Consider the following 14920-nt stretch of genomic DNA (forward strand, 5'->3'; position numbering starts at 1 on the left):
TAATAAAATTAACAATTTATAAAAAAATATATTTAATTTATAACAGTGGAGTATTGTTGATATCTTTCATGTAATTTTTTGAGAATAAAGAAACACGAAAAAGCATATGAAACTAACACGAAAACATTTATATTATTATTTTAATGTAAATATATATAATATTTTTTAAATCACATTTATAAATATAATAAGTAAATATCATATAAAAATCTAATCTTAATTAATAGTAAAATCTTAATAATATATCAAAATTATATTTAATATATTTCATTAAAAACCCACATTAATACACAGTATTCCAATCATAATAAACATCCTAACATATAAATATTCATAATAATTCAGTAATTATTTTCCACTTCAGTAAGGAATCTTTGCGCTCGGGCTTCCATAAATACAATAGAAACCCTAACCCGATCGAAGATCAAATTAAAGTAGAATCGGAAGCAGAATCGCCGAGAAAAAATGTCGGGGCAGCAAGAGGAAGACAAGAAGCCCGGTGATCAATCCGCCGCTCACATCAACCTGAAAGTCAAAGGCCAGGTCTCTTATTGGGGTTTATTTGCCTTTCTCCAGAAAAAATATTTTTCCTTCAATTAATCGCTTTCTCCGGTTGAATCCTTCGATTATCTTTTTTGGAAGATGAAATATATTCCCAAAGAGTTTACACCTTCAATTAGTTTGTTGGGTTTTATTATTTGCTTTTAATCACGTTTTTAGAAAATTATGGTCGTATGTGTAAGTAGTGATTTTGTAATTTTGAAAGTATTTGGTGTCTGTGATTATTGGGTTTTGGAAATAATGAGATGGTGATTGGGTAGTTGCAAAGATTCTTCTTTGTTTTATATGTTACCCAAACTCAGAGGTGGTGTTCGATACATGTATGCATGAAACACGGGCATACTCTATTTTAAAAAATAAAATATGTCACATACAATTAGCAATAACTGAGATTAATGTTTGATATTTAGAATTAGTATCTGGTTTTTATTGTTTAAAAATAGTTTGCCTTTTCTATGTGTTATATGTTGTCGTTAATGTTAATTTGAGGGCGCGGTTATGGTGTTTACTATTGCTCTTTTAGTTATTTAGTTTAACATGCTTTAGATTGCTTTAGCTCTAAAAGATATGATTTCAGTTTGTTACCACTTTTTCTTATTTGTTAGTATTCTTTGATTAGGTTATTACGGCACAATCTCTCTTTGCTTGCCAAAAGAACTCTATTTTCACCCTGTTTTTCATGCATCTTTGTAGTTGTGTTTCTTGAAGTCATTGTAAGTTGGCCTTCTTTGCTGTCTGTTTGCATTAGTTAGATTGTTCAACGTCAATCTTGGACATATTTCTGATCTTCTCGTGTTGTTATTTCTTGCAATCCAGTTTGGAATTGCAAGATAAAAATATGGGATTTTGGATTTGCTATACAAATAATAATTCAATTGTTGTCAAAAGGCAAAGGCTTGAGAAATTGAATGGTTGATGTAGCCTTAAACTAACTTTGATTTGATTCATCTATTAAGTGATATCAAATTTCAAACTTTCCCAGACTGAAGGTGTTGATATTTTGTAGTGAATTTGAGATTTATAGTAAAACTACGTGGATTAAGGCTCACAATTTTTTTGACTAAATTGTATTATGACCATAGGACGGGAATGAAGTTTTCTTCAGGATCAAAAGAAGCACGCAACTGAAGAAACTTATGAACGCATACTGTGACCGCCAATCTGTGGATTTCAACTCCATTGCCTTCTTGTTTGATGGTCGCCGCCTGCGAGGCGAGCAAACTCCTGACGAGGTATCATTTCATTTCTCTCTCATACATAAACGATTACTTGTATTAATATGCATCCGCATTCGGAATTTGTTAACAGCATAATCTTTTTTTTCCAGCTGGAGATGGAGGATGGAGATGAGATTGATGCTATGCTGCACCAAACTGGGGGCACAAATGTTTCGGCAGTCTTGTTTGTCTGAATCAAGCTCTACTTTACTGTTTGTAGTATTTAAAATAGTTAGTTATTGTCTGACGATATAGATTTTATAACGTAATAAGTTTGCTGTGGAATGTTATAAGACTTGCCGGACTTGTTCTGAATTGTCGTGCTCTTATAGAAGAGCTTGAATTTCTTGTGTTTGCTAAATGAGGTGGAACTCGAAACTTCTTGTTGGATATATGCCCTTGCTTTGATGGCTGTTTAGCAGCCACTAGCTATCTATAAGTATTTTGATTTCTGGGTTTGCTGCAAATTTCAGATTCTGAGTTTTTCTAAGTTGACTCATTGCGTATTCTCTGCATTCTTTATTTCATGAAGATTGTCATTGCTTTTTATATGTGTGTTTTCTTTAATAACATAATCTTATGGGCTGTTTGGTTCAAGGAATATGGGATTCTCATGGGAATGGAATCCACATTCTCATGTTTGGTTGGTCGGGAATCTCATTCCGGTAATGTTTTATTATCAATAGTAGATTTTTTGGGTATATTACCGGGAATGTAATTACCTCTTTTCTTAGGTATTGTTGGATTATCGGCGTTTTAGACTAAAATGCCCTTAATTTTTTTTTTTCAATATTTTTTTTTTCATTGAATAATAAAAGTTTTACGAATGGGAAATTATAAATTTATTTTTAAACTATTTTAGATTTACAAAAAAAAAAATTATAATTAAAATTTTATATGAAGTTCAGGGGTTAAAATAAAATTTACCTTTTTATTAAACCTTTTATATTTTCAATTTTGTAAATATATATATATATTTTTATAAATTTATTTTTTTAAAGAAAATATATAAATATTTTTCAACTTATTAAAAACAATATATAATAAGGACAATTTGGTTAAATATACATTCAATAATCTTTTATTCTTTTAACTAAAACGATAATCTTCTATTCTGTTAAATTAACCAAACATAAAATACAACTTTCTTATTAATCTTATTCCCTGATAATATTATATTCTCACTGGTAATCTTACATTCTATGAATCCAAATGCACCCTTAAGTTTTTTAATGTTTGCATGCGTGCCTTAATTTTTATTAATTATATGAAGATAAATACATAATTGTATCATAATATCTAAATCGAGAACATGTAATATTGTAGATTTATTTGATTCACTACGGTAAGGTACACGTTTTGTTACAAAAGTATTAAACATAAAAGATGAGTTTACAGTAGTTTGTATAAAATTAAACATATAAGAGAGTTTTACAATAGTTTTTATAAAATAAAGAGGAATTATTATAAATTTAATGTTAGTGGGTAAAAATTGAGTGAAAGTAAAAAATTGAGTGAAAGTAAGTATAAATTTAAAGTTTTTGTTTTCCCATTAAATTGTCAAAATTAATATATTAGTCATTAATATTATCTATTTATAACAAAATATCACTTCATCATTACCACTAAATTAACGATGTGATAACGTTAATAAAAAGTTAATATTTAATTTTACTCTTAAACTATGATTAAAACATCAAATAGATTCTTAAACAATAATCTTATATCCAATTTACTCCAAAACTCTCTAGTTTTCGTTTTTTTTTTCTTTCCAAATATTCACCACCGACGCCATATTCCTCTGCCCTTCCTCTCCTACCTCAAGCTTCCAAACTCAAACGCAGTTGTCTCGATTTAGCCCTCTTCCAAAGGTTACTGCTTTTATTTTTAATGGTTCGATGTTTTTTCTCGGTGTCATTCAATTTAGTACTGATTTTCTGTTTGCATATGCGGGCAATGTTGGCTGCCCATTCTTATGACAACTTATAGCAATGGCAGTTGGTCAACGGAGAAAGAAGCTGCACGGTGCTAGCATTGCTGTCTGCAGTTCTTTGGACCGATACAAAATCAAAAAGAAAAGGCCGGAGCCTCCGGGAAATGATTTGAACACATAATTTTGTATTTCCCTCGAGTTGGATGGGAACAAATCGGCTTAAGTCGGAGGCATTTAAGGCCATTTACGGATATAGTATTTTTAAAAGTTGTACTCTAGTTATGCTTTATTTTTATAGAAGTTATAGTTCTTGGGGTATTTTCCAGCATATTTGAATTTTCACTTTGGAAATCATTTTCTTCAACGGAGAGTAATTACTTCTGACACTTTTCTCACCCAGTGAATAATGGATCTTTTCTTCTAGGTATTTTGTGATGATTACTGTCGGTTTCAAATCTGTTATATTTGACTGAAATTTATGCTTATAGGGATACATCTCTAAAGTTTGGGTCATCTTCACCCTGATACAATTATTCAGGAGGAACAACGTTTAAAGGCCGAGAAGAGAGCATACTACTCAGAGTTACAGGACTACCACAATGAGTATGTAAAAAGTATAGAGATTTACCCAATGAATATAAGCTGCTCTTGTAGAAGAAGGTGCATTTTGTTCCTACAATTATTCAGGAAATGCATTTTATTACTAATTTATCAGTTCCATTTAATAAAAAAGCAAAAATGGATGAGTAGAGAGTGTGTTTGTGTTAAGGAAACCGAAAATAATGGAAGTAGCGACAAAAAGTCCGAACAGTATTTTGACATTCAAATTGAAAAAGGAAAGGCAGAAGTCTAAAAAGAAAGATTCATTTTCAAGGAAATACTGTGTTTGTCAGAAGATGGAAGTAGCGACTAAATGTCTAAAAGATAAAATATCGAGCAATGCTTTGTCATTTCTTGTAACTTTTTTTTTCAAATTATAAAGGAAAGACGAAAGCTTTGCCAAACTGAAGCGCGTCAATCATTTCACGTACTGAGAAACTGAGCTTTGTTTAAATAAGAAAACCCCGCAAAAATGGCAACCGATCATTCTGAGAGGCAAACTTCGGCTGAAAGAAGGCAGAAAGGCGCATGCTTTACTTGCGGAAAGCCAGGTCACTGGGCACTGGATTGCCCTTCCAACTACCGAACGGCAAAAGCTTCATCTCCAGTCGACACCCACCTCCTGCCGGTGCTGCGCTGCCACTGCGGTGTGGCTTGCACCGTCTTTGTTGCCCACAGCGTCGTCAACGACGGAAGAAGGTACTATTCTCGTAATTGTAAATGCTGCAATGCCATCCAAGCAGAAGTTTCTACAAACGGCGCGATGATGTCAAGGCACCCATGTGTAAGTGCAACGCCGGAGCCTGCACCGTCAATAGCCGGAGAGACGAAAATGGGAAGGAGACCAGGTACTATACTTGCCGAATTAGAACGGTATGCTGCGCTGTTCTTTTCTTTCCAAGTTTTGGGTTTGTGGTTTTGTTGAAGTTTTCATCTTTAATGGAGATCATAGTTCGGATAAAGTTGGTTATTGCAGGCTTTGGATAAAAAAACTTTCTTAAAGAAAAACATCTTTAAACAAAACTGGGTCCACTGCAAGAATAGAAATTATGAAATTGAAGATTTTGTTTCTTTGTGCTTCGGTTATATTTCCTTTTTTTCCTTATGATTATACAAACGATTAAACTACTACTTGAGGGATCTTTCCCGTTGTCGGTTGGAACAAGTTGCGAATCTAGTAATATTTATATATATATATATATAAAAGCATACAATTTTTGAACGGAAAAAATATAATCAATAAATAAATAATTAATAAGAAAAGTTTGAAATTTGTTCATCCTCGTGTACATGTAGATCTGTCATTGTTTGAAACCCCAAAAGTTATCGTTTTCTTGGGTGCCTGTGTGCAAAGGTCGATTGGAAATTATAATTTTTTTAAATTAATCTATGATAAATGTAAGATAATAACTTTTAAACATTTGATATAAAAGTATACTCACTCTATTTATGGGCCATTTTAATAAGGGATGTACCTAAAGGATGCTCCCTAAAAATTTTAATTTTTTTATATATTTTAGATTTATTTTTTATTGAAAATATGCTTTCCCCTCCAAAAAATTTATAACTTCTCGTACTTAATATTTTATAAGTTCGTTTTCCATAACATGAAATTTTGTATTCGTCCCTGATTTTAATCCATGACCGGTGATGGAAGTGCTTTGTGAGGTAGAGTATAATCCGAGGATCATGTTTAGTTGACCGTCGACATTTTTTCTTTCGCCGCTCTCCACCCAAATCAACCGGGTGAACCACTCAACGGATTATTTTTACTGATCAAGTGTTGCCACTATTCTTTACACGGACATGGAGCCTGTGGTTTCTTGCTAGTCGATACTCCTCCAAGTCCTCCCAATTCATGGCCATGGTCTTCGAAGATAGACAAAAGACCATCAACATTGAGTCCCCAGCATTCTGGCTTACCGAATCTTAAGGCTCACCAAATATCGGCTGCTGGAAATGGATGTACGTACCACTTGCAGTATCTTTGTTCTTCTGGTCCCTTGCTCTATGATTTTATTCATTGCAGTTGTTCATATAGTAGGAGTGTTCTTGGAGGATCGAATTCTCCATATCCATGTCAGATATGTGTGTCCAACATAGATTCCTAAAAGATTTGGAACAACACAAATATATTTGTTTCCTCCAAATCTAACTACTAACTACTGTAACTAATTTCTAACTAATTACATAACTTCCTTCTTCAACATTTTCACAGATGCTGAAGTTGACGAAGTACCACAAAATACTCTTGGATATGATATGGAACCATTGGGTGTTCTTTTGGAGACTTATAAACCTCGAAACAGCCTTCACTCCTATGGAGGAGGAAGGTGGTGTAACAAATACAATCTTGGAGGAGGTTGGAATGAATCTTCATAAAGATCAGCTCACTTATTTGGAGTCAATGGAGCCACCTGATCAAAATACCATGTTACCGAAAATACCATGTTACCGGCAGCAAATGATACTTTCGACGCTTCGGCTGGCCCGTTGATTGAATGCGGACCTTTTGTTGAGCGTGTGGTGGAATCTATTCGGGCTATATCTATAGCTGCAAGAACGGAGCCAACTCTCCAAGATAACTGCAATCATGCAGTGAATTCAATCCCAAAAAATGTAGGGAAATGTGTATATGATATATCCAGCACCCATGCAGAAGCATTGGCGGCCATTACAACACTGGAAGTTATCATCTCCAGTCAGTCCATGAAGCGGCTTCACATATTAAGGATGCACTCAGTCAAATGCAGAAGCTTGAAACTTATCTTCTAAAAGCTGCCATGGATGTGGGGCAGTCAAAGAGATGCATACAGGCTACATATCAAGAGCTTACAAAATTCCTTGCAACTTTCACAGGAGAAACAAGAGTAAACGCATTGCAACAAGGATAACATTAAACGAGGTAAGAACTCAGCTTAAAAACATATTGCTATATTACTTTGAATTGAGTGTGGATGTCAGAAACAGGTTCACGTTAAATAAAATTATATGCATTTGTAAACGAAACAAAAAAGTTCCATGTTAAACAAACATGTGAAGCACCATATTTTCATTTTACTCCCCCCCCCCTTGATTTATCAATTTAACCAAGCTCTAGATACGATTCAGTTCAAGTGAAGGAAGATGATACAAGATAGTAGACTACTTCAATGAAGCTGAGTGATGTCTGGCTGGCAGTAAGAAAATCAGAGGAAAGCTAGGACCTCGTTAGATTACAGGACAGCAGCTGCAGATGTATTTAATGTAATACTGTTATTATGTTTTTGTTAGCATAACTGGTTTGTATATCCATGCAGGTGGGGATTTCATGTGTACCTTTATGCATGTATGTATGTATGTATGCATGTATGTTGTGCCAATTCATTTTTGCATTAGCATATCAGAAATTCGGCAATCAGCACAACATTTACATTCACTGGAATGTTGTGGTGATAATTTGACATCCATAATTATCATCCTTATTTCAGGACAATATTATATTCAGAACTTCCCAACATTCCCTTTTTCCTTCTTTTTTTGGGGATAAATAAATAAATAAAGATAAAATGTATATACACGATAGTTACAAAGAAAGCTGACTAACATAGAGGATTTAAAACAAAAAGAAGCTAAAGTTAATGAACATCGAGAAACAGAAACAGAGAGAATAGGCAGCTTCCTAGATACAAAGGCATAAAAAGAATGATATTACCTCTAAGCTATACAAGTGATATTTTCTTTTCCTCGCCTTTCAGATGTTTTTTTCTCTTGGACTTGATATCGGACTGGCTCATATTAGCTTTCAACTATGCATGTTATTGCGAGCTTCTAGATTTTTGCATTGGAATGTTTGTTCTTCAGAACAAAGGATTACCTTCTTTCATATTGTGAACTCAAAATGACAACGCCGGAGGATACGACCCACCGTAGACTCTCCTCCTTATTTCTGGCTGCTGAAACATTATGAATATCAATCAGCTCAAGGAGTTGATATATAGAATAGATGAGTATGACAGAAAAATGAATTATAAGTGTAGCGACTGAAAAGAATCATGTCTGCCATATGATGGAAAAAGGAAGTGGAGATGAGAACAATAGATTAAACAAGATCCAAGTTTACGGTTTCTTACATGGCTTAGAGCACGCAGCGATTTATTGCGTCTAGGATCTGATGTTCGTGGTACCGGGGCTCCACCAAATGGCCTTTGAACAACATGCCGTACATGATTATAAATGCTGTACACGTTGTAAGCAAAATGATCGTGTAAGTACAACTTGAGGTTGAGCTTAGTTCAACGGGGAAAGAAAGGTTGAAAAGTATCCCGAAAACTATTAGATGGTTTGTTGCTTACGACATTCTTTAAAGGCAATTGAAAAAAAGAATGTTTAGGAGATAATTTTTATGCGTGGGGAATGAGTGAATATAATAGATGGACCAATTGTCCATTTATTAAACAGTCTAATATTTACATGATGAAAGAAATAACTAAATGTACTGTTAAAAGGTAAGTAATCTAACTTCACAAAGGAAATAGAAGGAAGCTATACTAGAGATGGATTACAAAAGTAATATTGTTTCAAAGCAAGACAGTGAGTACTCATTTGGCATGGTAGGTGGGCGTGGTCATCAAAGAAAAGATTTTCATACGAATCAGAAGAGCCTAAAGTAATTAATGGAACTGTAAAATCAGAGATGCCAGGAGTTTAGTGCAAAACAGAAAACATCTCTTCCCTTATTTCAGCCTAGAGAAACAACTAAAGTTTTAACTTCAATGCAGATTTTAAGCTACTGTGATGGAAATTTTAGAATATCCTGAATGTTAGAAATCTTACAGATCAAAACCACCCCAAGGGCCAGTGTTTCCTTCATTATTAGAAAAGCCACAATTCAAATCAGCTCTAAACTAAACAAAAAAAATCAATTATGAATTGTTTCCACTCATTTCGTGGGGTAATTCAACGTTATCCTTCTTGTCGAAAAACAAATCATTCCCCTATACACCGGAAGAATCAGAACCCTATATCCTGATCTAAAATATATACAAATATAAGTACTTAACTTGATAAAATTTTCACAATTAGTACGACTAATTTTAGTTGGAAATATTGTTTCAGAAGTAGTGCAATGATTGGAGGAAATTGGCACATCCTTTCATACTTAATGTATACCAGCGTATGCATGTACTTGCTTAGCTCTCTAGTTGAATCTAAAATACAGGGTCACGAGACCAAAATAATTGACATATAAAAAGGCAGATAGGTTAAAATGCAGGACCTTAGGCGATGTCTATTGCAGGCTGTGAAGAAGGCAACAAAACCATTTAATATACTTCTGAGAGAGCGAAAAACCTGGAAGAAGCCAGAAAAAAAGTAAATAAACATAAAGAAAGACATTAATCAAAGCTACAATAATGTCTTCTAACCTGAGAAAAAATGTCATTCCAAAGTGAACGCAACATGGAAACCTCACTAGTGCTCACTGTAGATTCAGAAGCTGAAGCAAGTTGAATTATGCTCCTAAAAGACTGCCATATATCTCCAACCAAAAGAGAGATGAACCGAAACATATAAGCCACGAATCTGGCTAATGCAAGGACTAGGCGTATTGGCGCATATACTACTTCCCAAAGAAACCAAAATGTAGGATACAGGATGGAAGTTGCTGTAGTAGCATGAAATAAGATGAACATAATTAACACATTGAGCCAATGCCCTAAATAAGGAAATAGCTTAGAAAATTCAATCATCTAATGACCTACCAATTTTACGGAGAACTACACCAATAAAGCATATAGGCATCAGAACAAACTCCACGATATCCTCCAATAGATTGTACAAAGAACCAATCACAATCCATATGACTGAAAAGAAGCTTTCCACTACATCACTGAACGTATTCCAAATTGGCGAAAGGAAGCTCAAAAGGTCCATAAATGGTTCTGCCAGTGGTAAACAAAGAAAAGAGAAAAATGATCGAGTAGCACGTGTAACTGTCAAAACCAACCTCACAGCCTTCTGACAGTTATGTAGAAATAGCATCGTTCCCAAGTACTTGATCCTTGATACCATCTCCCAGGTTTCTATCCAATCAAAGAGTGGCCCGCATAAACGAGCAGCAGTTGCCTTAAGAACAGGAACATTTTTGTATAAATCATAAAACCCTATTAGAACAGTAATGACTGAAATCGAAACATATAGAGCTCTGGCCAGAGGACACATCCATGGGCGATAGATATGGCAAAAGCCAGGATATGATTGAAGGAAGATGACCCAAGATGGAAGACCAGCCTCTAACAAACGAAGTAACCTCTGATCAGGCGTTATTATTTGCTGTAATTTAAATGGGAGATCTCTATCATCAAATCTAAACAAAAGAAGAACATCCCTATACTTTGTAGCTTCGACTGCATTTTTGGGATAATTGTCAAATGAGTTTTCAGCTTGCCTTTGAATTTCCTCACAATTCACATCAACTTCAACTCCAGTACTAATTACCTTACTTGCTTTATTTCTCTTATAAGGACCAATTGGAGTTTGTGGCTCAAAAGTTTCGCAGTAAAATTTTAAATCACCAGTGTCACAATGATCATGGGAGAAACTTTCTTCAGTGCTCAAACTATCCTCGTATAAATTTTCGTCATCATCCTCATCAAAATCTTCTTCAATATCATAGAAGACCTCTGCTAAAACAATCCAGATTAAATACTTTATTAGCACAGCAAATTGATTAGATTGAGGAAAAAAGTGAAAAATGTGGTTTCAGGCTTCTAGAACTATCATGTGGTGAAAGTGCCTGGAAATGAGATATACATTGTGGAAGATAAATAGACTGATATACAGACAACCAATTGAAGGCATCAAGTAATTCTTCGACCATTTTCTGAACAAATTTTGTACCTATTGCAGTGAACGGACATTATACTAACTTCACCAGTAAAAGGTAGAGTACAAAAGCTTATAGAAAACGCCTGCATATACTCAGGTAAATGGAAGGAGCTTTTACTAACAACAAGAAACTTGAGAGCACCAGCCTCGGTTCAACTAAGAAGCATGAAATAACATAGATACTATTGATTTCGAAGGCATAGAATTAGCATTACCCGATGTATAAGATAACGATAAGAAAAGAAAAAAGATACTAATAATCAATCATTCGCATATACATTCAGATGAAAAGCCAATATACAGGTCATTAAAAGAGATCTGATAGGTTTATGGTATCGTTCCTTAAAAGTTTTATTAGGCTAAGCCAGCATAATTGGCAAATTCTATTCAAACACATCTATAAGATAAGAGGATTTGCAAGTTTGGTCAAAATAGACGTAAAAAAAAAAGCAAAAGATTGGAAACAATTATACTTGATGATAATTCCTTTACAGTGTAATGTACCTAACTAGTGTCCTAAAACCGCATGTTTAAGTGTCTGTTTAAGATTCAGACACTAAAGTCTCCATCAAGCTTTTCTCCAAGAATAAAGCCTTGGTAAACCAGACCAGAAAATATCAAGGCAGGAAAAAAAAAACTAAAGAGGATGAAATAAAATTCCAGTCACAATTCAGGATATCCAAATCGAATCTCAATATAGATTTTTCAACAGCTTTTGTTGACAAGATTATAGAAAATTATTGAACCTTAAATAAAATATTCAAATAAATGGCAAACCAAACCAAACAATATTTTTTGAATAAAACAGAAGCTAAGACCATATTTAATGACGGTAAAAGGCTGAAGAAACTAGTAGTTCTTGACTTGGGACATGGTCTGGCTTCACACCATGATGCAACTCAAAATTACTTGAGAGTGAGTAATTAAAATACAGGGGTTTTAAGGAGCTATTCTAAGTTGTTAACTGAAATGGAAGTGATAGGTCCAACCCTCTTATATAACTCATAACTTACAAATGTTTTTTAGTTCAAATGGAACGGAAGGTAAAGTAAAGGAGAGAGGATATGAGAATGAATGAGAGTAAAAGACTCTCCATTACCCTGTTAGGGAATAGAGAGTGGAGCAGCACAAAGTATAAGATTTTTATGCATTACTGAAATGTAACAATTGACTTGACCGTGATCAACCAAAAGTCCAAAATCCTGTGGTAGAGTTATCAAAATACACATTGAACTGCTTTTCAATGTCGTAAATGTGAACAGGGATAATTCATTTGCATATTTTAGAAGTTGATTTGACCCTCCACCAATTGCACTACACCAAGTTAGAATTATAAAGCAACCAAATATACTTTTAGCAACACTATAAGGTTCCTTCAAAAATGCCTCTCCAGTTTGCAATTTCTAAATTTATAACAGTTTTGCATGTCCAAAACAATATAAATGATAGTGACACATAATTTATTGCACCCTTAAAAATCATATGCTAGTGAAAGGTAATTTATTGCGCCCTAGAAAATCATAAAGATAAAGTTTCTACTAATGTCTTAAAATATGAAGGCAAAAACATACCAATTGTTGAATTCAAGTACTCTTCTAAATAATGCTGATCCAACTCTGTTCCGGAAAACCATGATGATATGGAATTTACAGCATGATCAAAGCTTTCAAATTCCCATCTTCGCATGAATTTAGCCTCTATGGCCAGAGAGGTATCAGTCTGCAAATGAGAAGAAAAGAGCTAAACAAGACCTTGATTGTGAACTACAAACAAAAAAACGAGCAATATCCAAGAGCAAATACCTGAAGCTCATTGAAATAGTTAATACCTCGAACATCTGACCATGTGACTTCAAATACAATGAAGCCATACAAAGTCCGATGCAGCTCACTGCTAAGGAGCAAAGAGGTTCGCAATTTCTTAACAGGTAGTAAAGCCCTCTTTTTAGACAATGTTGCAGCATCAATGAAACAGAACCATCTCTCGAACTTTTTTGAATTGTCAGCATTTAATTTGGAAGCAGCTTCCTTCCCCTCCTTTCTCTCCCTACGGCCCTTGGTGTTAGCAAAAGGAGATAACCTGGACTGTAAATGCATAATGAATTGCTTAATTAAATTACAATCCTCTTATTTGACTTTTTTTAGTAAAAAGAAAGAAGCATTCTCAATAACCTTGGTAACCATCAATTGCCACCACAAGTGAGCTGGCCATGAACCCAAGTCCCTCAGCCATGGCCTGTTGTGCACCAAAATGTAGAATTTGTTACTTCCAGTGGCCAGGAAAAGGCTAAGATCCGAAAGATAAGACTGCAAGTCCCTGCAATCATACATTACACAACAAAAAATTCATGAGCAGAGAATCCGGAGTAGTACTGTCTGGTTCTTATATTTTCCCATAAAGGAAGTCCTTATAATACTAAACAATTTCTCTCGGATTTTGATATTTTTCCTATAAATCAAGTCCATAGAAACACACAATTACGAAGTTACCATGTAAAATTAGTCTTTTAATCTCATCAAAAAAAGCAATCAGTAATCGTCACCCGTAAAAGTAATCTTTTAATCTCATCAGAAAAGCAATCAGTAATCATCATCCGTAGAAAACAACAATGTGGGAAGAAGAAGTTTATTCATAACATTAATGTATGGACTAGTAGCTGAAGCCAAAACCTTAGCTTAATGAAATTCTACTAGAAGTCTAAAACAAAACATACAACTGGTGATTTTATTAAAAAAACAAATGATAGAAGTAATTTAAAAGTCAATGAATTACCCGATCTGGAGACTTGTTAAAGGAAAAACCGAGCGTTCATCGTCGTGTTTCTCCATCAAAATCATGATCTAAGCTCAGGTTTAATTCCAAATTACAGCTAAGCACAGCCTAACAATTAGCATATCGTTGAAAAAACAAACATAAATTCTCATAAATATCCAAGATAAGCAACGATAATACTTTAAAGAGAGAGGGGGGGGGAAACAGAATGAATTCCATGAAAATGGAAGAGAGGAAGGAGTGAGAAAAGTAAGGAAACAATCACACTTGAGCTTCATAACAGAACAGAAAAAGAAATAAATAAAATCGAAAGAGAATAAGAGACGCGTACATCGAAACTACAAAAAAATTAGGAGCAGGCTATATGAAAAGAATCGGAATTTTGAAAGAAAGAAAAAAATGGAATCAAACGAAATGCAATAAAAATAGTTGGAGGGAAGAAGGAGATGGTTTTTGCCTTGAAAGGAACGATTTCATTCGACGCGTTAACGCGTCCGATGAATAAAAAACGACGTCATTGTATTCAAAACACAGAGAAAAACCAGTTGCTTATGGCTATGGATGTAAGCTTTGCATTTGGAGGTGGGTGGAGAGGAGAAGGGCATAGTGGGAATTTGGTGGGGTGGGAACTAAGAAGACGACATTTTCCTTTATCATTAATATTATGTTATAAGAAACCAATAATTCGTGGGAAATAACCGAAACATGCGTGGCGTATGGGATTCAGGCCAGGGGAGGTTATATAGATATTTACGATCTTTTTTATTTTTGTTAAGAAAGTATTTACGGTTTTGCTACGTCTGTTTTTGTTTATTTTATTATTATTTGAGCTGTCGGATATTTAAGATTATGGACACATTAATTATTTCAATGAATTAATTTTAAGCGTGTACTTGTTTTATTAAATAATTAATTTTAAGCGTGTACTTGTTTTATTAAATAATAAATTTTAAATAACTATAACTTAGTA

The 14920-nt window shown here is 34.2% G+C and overlaps 2 protein-coding genes across 5 annotated transcripts; one reads left to right on the forward strand and one right to left on the reverse strand.

Moving 5' to 3' along the window:
• Nucleotides 1-379: 379 nt before the first annotated feature.
• On the forward strand, nt 380-2157 carry LOC120153603 (small ubiquitin-related modifier 1-like). The gene is made up of 3 exons (XM_039165516.1): nt 380-543; nt 1644-1793; nt 1889-2157. Exons 1-3 carry the CDS (start codon nt 466-468, stop codon nt 1970-1972), a joined length of 312 nt encoding a protein of 103 aa, XP_039021447.1. The 5' UTR covers nt 380-465; the 3' UTR covers nt 1973-2157.
• A 5895-nt stretch (nt 2158-8052) lies between these two features.
• On the reverse strand, nt 8053-14563 carry LOC120153621. Of its 4 annotated transcripts, none has more exons than XM_039165534.1 (10): nt 14159-14563; nt 13951-14062; nt 13350-13494; nt 12981-13262; nt 12750-12897; nt 10053-10976; nt 9717-9955; nt 9569-9642; nt 8424-8529; nt 8053-8246 (listed from the first exon to the last, which is right to left on the reverse strand). In XM_039165534.1, exons 2-10 carry the CDS (start codon nt 14013-14015, stop codon nt 8187-8189), a joined length of 2043 nt encoding a protein of 680 aa, XP_039021465.1. In that variant the 5' UTR covers nt 14016-14062; nt 14159-14563; the 3' UTR covers nt 8053-8186. The 4 variants fall into 4 exon arrangements, with proteins under 4 accessions (XP_039021465.1, XP_039021466.1, XP_039021468.1 ...); XM_039165535.1 differs by having other exon boundaries at nt 13951-14035; nt 14151-14563; XM_039165537.1 differs by lacking the exon at nt 14159-14563 and having other exon boundaries at nt 8053-8243; nt 13951-14097.
• Between the last annotated feature and the right edge of the window lie 357 nt (nt 14564-14920).

The sequence above is a fragment of the Hibiscus syriacus genome, unplaced genomic scaffold (assembly GCF_006381635.1).
Source record: "Hibiscus syriacus cultivar Baekdansim isolate YM2019G1 unplaced genomic scaffold, ASM638163v2 tig00111101_pilon, whole genome shotgun sequence".
NCBI classification, from domain to species: domain Eukaryota; kingdom Viridiplantae; phylum Streptophyta; class Magnoliopsida; order Malvales; family Malvaceae; genus Hibiscus; species Hibiscus syriacus.